Source organism: Aquarana catesbeiana, linkage group LG06, assembly GCF_042186555.1.
Source record: "Aquarana catesbeiana isolate 2022-GZ linkage group LG06, ASM4218655v1, whole genome shotgun sequence".
Classification (NCBI taxonomy): domain Eukaryota; kingdom Metazoa; phylum Chordata; class Amphibia; order Anura; family Ranidae; genus Aquarana; species Aquarana catesbeiana.
The window spans coordinates 76,298,760-76,304,521 of NC_133329.1; the positions used below are offsets into that span (position 1 = coordinate 76,298,760).

Below are 5,762 nucleotides of genomic sequence, written 5' to 3' on the forward strand. Positions count from 1 at the left end.
ACAAGACAGCAGCTCAGACTGGACTGGAGGCACACCATGAATCAGTACTTTATGTTATGTTATAGTCCGGACCATATAGCTTCAGGTGACAACTCTGCCTCTGCATGCAAACCATAAAAAGGCAGCGTTGTCACCTGACCTGATCACAGGAAATATTTGCAGTCAAATCAAATAAACCTGAACAGGGATTAGAAAGCAGATAACTGTGACAGCCTAAAAAAGAAAGGTGACATTTTTTTTTTGCAGTTAGGTTTTAATAGAGGAGACGTCCTCAACCAATATCATATAGAGTTGCTGTATAAAAACAAAGGGTTAAGTGAATAGGGAGGATCTAATATTTCTATGACACAGCTCCTCATACTTTCACATTCACCTTTTGTCCACTGAAGAGATCACGCCGCTCCAGCTTCTCTTTCCTACGGAGTTGTAGCAAAAGTTTATTTTTTTTACCCAGAATGGCGACTTGTAGCCTGAGAGAGGAGCTGAGCTGCTCCATCTGCCTGAGCCTTTATACGGAGCCCGTATCACTGAAATGTGGACATAACTTCTGCCGGGATTGTATAGTGACTGTGCTAAATACAAAGAAGAGGAAGGCTACCAGTTATTCCTGTCCGGAGTGCAGAGAGAAGTATACAGAGCGCCCTCCGCTGGAGAAGAACAGAAAGTTGTGTAACATTGTGGACAATTTCAGATCTGCTCACCCGGAGGAAACAGAGGTCTCCTGTACGTACTGCGACCATCCTGTACCAGCTACTAAAACGTGTCTGCACTGTGAGGCTTCGTTCTGCAATAAACACTTAAGCAACCACAGCAAGTCAGCGGATCACATATTAACTGATCCTACCACATCATTTGATGACAGAAAATGTCCCATACACAAAGAGATCCTGAAATATTACTGCACAGAGGACAGTGCCTGTATCTGTATGTCCTGCTGGGTGGCTGGAGAACATAGAGGACACCGGGTGGAGCTTCTGAATGAGGCCTCTGAGAAGAAGAAAGAGAAACTGAAAGGTAATACTAAGAAACTGACCAATGAGAGACAAGAGACAGAGAAGAAAATCCAGAATCTGGGAAAACACAGGACGGGAGAGAAAAGAAAAGCAAATAATGTTGCTGGTAGGATCACTGAGCTGTTTAGAGACATCAGGAAACATCTGGATGATGAAGAGAAGAGAATCCTGACTGAGGTCTCCAGACAGGAGGAGAAGATCTCCCAGTCAGTCTGTGATATGATCCAGAAGCTGGAGACACAGAAGAATGATCTGTCCAGGAAGATTAATGAAATGGAGGTCATATGTGACATCACAGATCCATTAACTGTGCTAAAGAAAGAAGTGATCATTGATGACATCATTCCTAGGAGTGGTGATGTAGGAGATGCCGGATGTCTGGATGAAGGAATGATCTCACAGATGCTCCACAGAGGACTTCTCCATTTTACGGACAGTCTGATAGATATGAAGATAAAGATACAATTCATAGTAATGGAGAAATCTGACATTTTACTGGATATAAAAACAGCCAATAATTACATTATTATTTCACAGGATCTGAAATCAGCTACTTACACCGCTAAACCAGAGAATAGACCCGATGTTCCAGAGAGGTTTACATCCAAACAGGTAGTAAGTACACAGAGCTTCTCATCAGGGAGACATTACTGGGAGGTGGATGTGAGCGGAGCGAAGGAATGGCTGATAGGGGTGGTCAGTCACAGTATGGAGAGGAAGATTGCAGGAAATGAATCATTTATTGGTTATAATGACAAATCATGGGGTCTGACCCAAAGAAACACTCTCTTTACAAACAACAACAACTCAAGTACAACAATAGACTCCAAATCTTCTCTAAAGACAGTTGGGATCTATCTGGATTACGATGCGGGACGTCTGTCCTTCTACCAGCTGTGTAATCCCATCAGACATCTCCACACCTTCACCACCACCTTCACTGAGCCCCTCCATGCTGCTTTCTATGCGTTTGAAGATTCCATCATAAGAATAATATAGTAACAATGTATTCTTAATGCTGGGCTCAGTGTCACATCACCTATTCAGATTACCAGAGGGGCAAAGCTTAAGGTGACATTAAACAATATCCTTATTTTTCAAAAATAATCTATACACATCCACTACTTAATAGGCTGTAATCTGTTTTTCATGATATTATTTTTTTGCTATGTGTTTTTGCCTTTCTGTCTGTGAGTTCCTGGACCTCTCCTTTCCCCCCCCTCCCTCCGGTTTGTTTGGAACAAGCAGTGCACATAAGTTGTGGTCATGTACATTACACATCCCCATACCTCCCAACTGTCCCTGATTTTGAGGGACTGTCCCTGATTTGGAGCAATGTCCCTCATTCCTCCTCACTTGTCCTTCATTTTGGTCTTATCTATAAAGTTGTATATAAATTGCACTTTTTATCTATCCAAAAGTGTTTTCCAGTGCTAAACCTTTCATCTAATTTCTAAATTGCTGCATTTGTACATGTTAAAAGCCAATATAAAGGAATAGTAGTGGTAAAAAAAAGCACTTGTGGATTTAATTAACCTTTTTTGGGTTAATTCTCCTTTAAGGGGGTGTGGCAGGAGGTGTGTCCTATGCCTACATACGTTTGCTAGTAGGTGTCCCTCATTCCCATCTCAAAATGTTGGGAGGTATGCTACCCATAGTCCAGTGATGGTGAACCTTGGCACCCTAGATGCTTTGGAACTAGTTTTCCCATGATGCTCAACTACACTGCAGAGTGCATGAGCATCATCGGAAATGTAGTTCCAAAACATCTGGGGTACCAAGGTTCACCATCACTGCCATAGTCCTTCACAGGAGTGAGCAAAAGAGGGTGGCTATGTTCTTAACAAAAGATTAGGAAATAAGCGGGGAAGGGACAAGTAGTTGTAAGGAGGACCAAACCATGGTATTTAATTGCTGAATAAATCTTTAATAGTACAAAAATCAAACAAAAACCCATATTTAAACATGGGCAGTGTAAACCACTCCTCTAAACACCATAAAATTGTTTAAAAAATAAAGCGACAACCTTATCACTTTAAAAATGGACACACAAGACATCGCTGCAATGGTGCAAACTAACCACACTATACTTTGAATATAAACTCTTCCATATATATCGAAGCCTTAATGGTCTGTGAGCGGGTAATTAAGACACAAAGCAATACTTGTCCCTAAAGGCCCGTAAACATGATCTGACTTTTTGACAACAAACATGCAAATTAGCTGTTTTAAGGCAACATCCTACCGTGTGTACGCTCCATCGGACAAACTTTTTCGGTTTTCATCGGACAAACGGCTGTGCAAACAGACAAACTTTCCGGCAACAAAAGTCCTATGGTGCAAAATCCTATCGTGTGTACACAAGTCCATAGGACTTTAGTCCAAAGTACAAACACGCATGCTCAGAACCAATGCAAAAGATCAGACAACAATACAGAAGTTGACCAAAGGGTGGCGGTAAAGAGCTGAAAAACCACGTGATTTGGTGAAAGTTGGCTGAAAAAGTCCTGCCGTGTGTATGTTTAATTAGTTTACGGCCAACGCCCTTTGTACAAAAATCCACGGGAAAGTTTGTACAGTCCTATCGTGTGTATGGGCCTTTAGGCTGGATTCACACCTATGCATTTTTAGTGCTTTTTGCATTTTGCAGATTTGCACTACAGCCCATTTAACATGGTTTCCTATGGAACACGTTCTGTAGTGCAAATCTGCAAAATGCACTAAAAATGCCTAGGTGTGAATCCAGCCTAAAGGCCCATACACACGACAGGACTTTGTACAAACTTTCCCGTGGATTTTTGAACAAAGGGCGTCGGCCGTATCTGATATAGAGGGAAGTATATTGCACTGCTGAACAACACATTTGCCAAGGGCAGCAATAAAATACTTGTATTGATGCACTTGCCATTAAATAAACATAGTCCTTGGATTTTCCCGCATGTAGCACACCCGGTGCATTCACTGGATAATTGACAGTCCAGGTGAATGAGTCAGGCTGTAACAGCGTTGTCAAATAAAATAAAATTGTAAATTACTTCACTTATCAGACAAGAAGAACAAGTGAACAAGTGAATGGGTGAAACATAAAAAAGTTTGTTTTTTAGAAAGCAAAGCTGCAACTTCCTGTGAGATACGCACAAAATAAACAACTTTCTATATATAAGTTGCGCTATGCTCTCATGTGAGTGAATACTAGCAATAAACCTTAATAATGCAAAATTATATATATATATATATATATATATATATATAAAGTGACTCCGTACATGACTAAAAATATTACAAGAGCGACGATTTTGAATTTTGAAAAAAAATATATATTTGTTTTACTTTTTGCTATTATAAATAACCCCAAAAATAAAAACTAATTTCTTCATTAGTTTAGGCCAATAAGTATCCTTCTACATATTTTTGGTAAAAATTGCAATAAGTGTATATTGATTGGTTTGCGCAAAATTTATAGCGTCTACAAAATAGGGGATAGATTTATGGCATTTTTTTTTATTCGTTTTTTTTTTTTTTTTTACTGCCACATTGCAGCGGACAGGTCGAACACTTTTGCCACTTTTTTGGGACCAGTGACATTTATACAGCGATCTGTGCTATAAAAATGCACTGATTACTGTATAAATGACACTGGCAGGAATTGGGTTAACACTATGGGGCGATCAAGGGTTTAAATGTGTTCCCTGGGAGGTGTTTCTAACTGTATGGGGAGAGGACTGACTGGGAGTACAGAGAGATCGCTGTTCTTGATAACGAGGAACAGACGATCACTCTGTACTTCCCTGTCAGAACGGGGATCTGTTTGTTTACATTGGCATATCCTCGTTCTGGCTCTCTGTGGATCGATCGCGGATGGCAGGCGGACAACACAGCCGCTGGCCACGCGCATCAGCTCCCCCGCCGTGCAGCGGGCGCGCGCGGCGCCTGCTATATCTGTTAAAAGGGCCGACGTACAGCTACAGCGATTGGCGAGAACGAGCCGTCCTGCCGCAGTATATTGGCGGTGGCTGATCGGCAAGTGTTTAAACAAGCCCAACGGTGTCACATAAAGAGGAAATTGTAAAATGTATATCCATAAAATAAATGATTTTGGGATGGGGGGATTTGTGTACTCTGGTGATTAGATTTAGCAACAGATTTTAAATACTGGATTTTATATTTTTGATTACCTGCAGTGTATGTATATATGTATATGTATGTATGTATATATATATTTTTTTCTTATTTGCTATCTTTGGGGCTGTTAAATATACCTTTAGGAGATTTTAATATATTTCTTTGATAATTTCAAAAAACATCTGTTGATAATTTGAAATTCAGAGCTGTGCACATTCCGTGTGTTAATTCAAGGAGTCTAATTAGCCCTCCTAGTTCTTCCCTTGGACTACAGAATAATTAGTGTCTCTGCTGTAGAGGACGGAGTGGTTGAGAAGTTTAGCAAAAGAAAACTGGCAGGGCTGACACTACTTAATCTCCATAAATGCTGTGTGATGTCAACTTACAACTGGAAATTAGGAGTTGATTGCACTTCCGGAAGATCAACAGGTATTTTTCTGTACTTGCTGGGACTTGAAAGGGATAAAACATAAAATATGCATGTACTGCTGAGATGTACAGCATATTTTTTTATTTTGCCCCAACATTAACTTTAATTCAGTGGTTCTCAACCCTTTCTAGTGCCGTGACCCCTTGATAAAATTTCCCAGGTTGTGGGGACCCCTAACAGTAAAAATATTTTCGTAG

The 5,762-nt window shown here is 40.4% G+C and overlaps 1 protein-coding gene across 1 annotated transcript; it reads left to right on the plus strand.

Annotated features, from left to right (window-relative positions):
- Positions 1-371: 371 nt before the first annotated feature.
- LOC141148640 (E3 ubiquitin-protein ligase TRIM39-like) lies at positions 372-3,729 on the plus strand. The gene has a single exon (XM_073636264.1). The coding sequence runs from the start codon at positions 456-458 to the stop codon at positions 2,010-2,012; it is 1,557 nt and encodes a 518-aa protein (XP_073492365.1). The 5' UTR covers positions 372-455; the 3' UTR covers positions 2,013-3,729.
- The last annotated feature ends 2,033 nt before the right edge of the window (positions 3,730-5,762 follow it).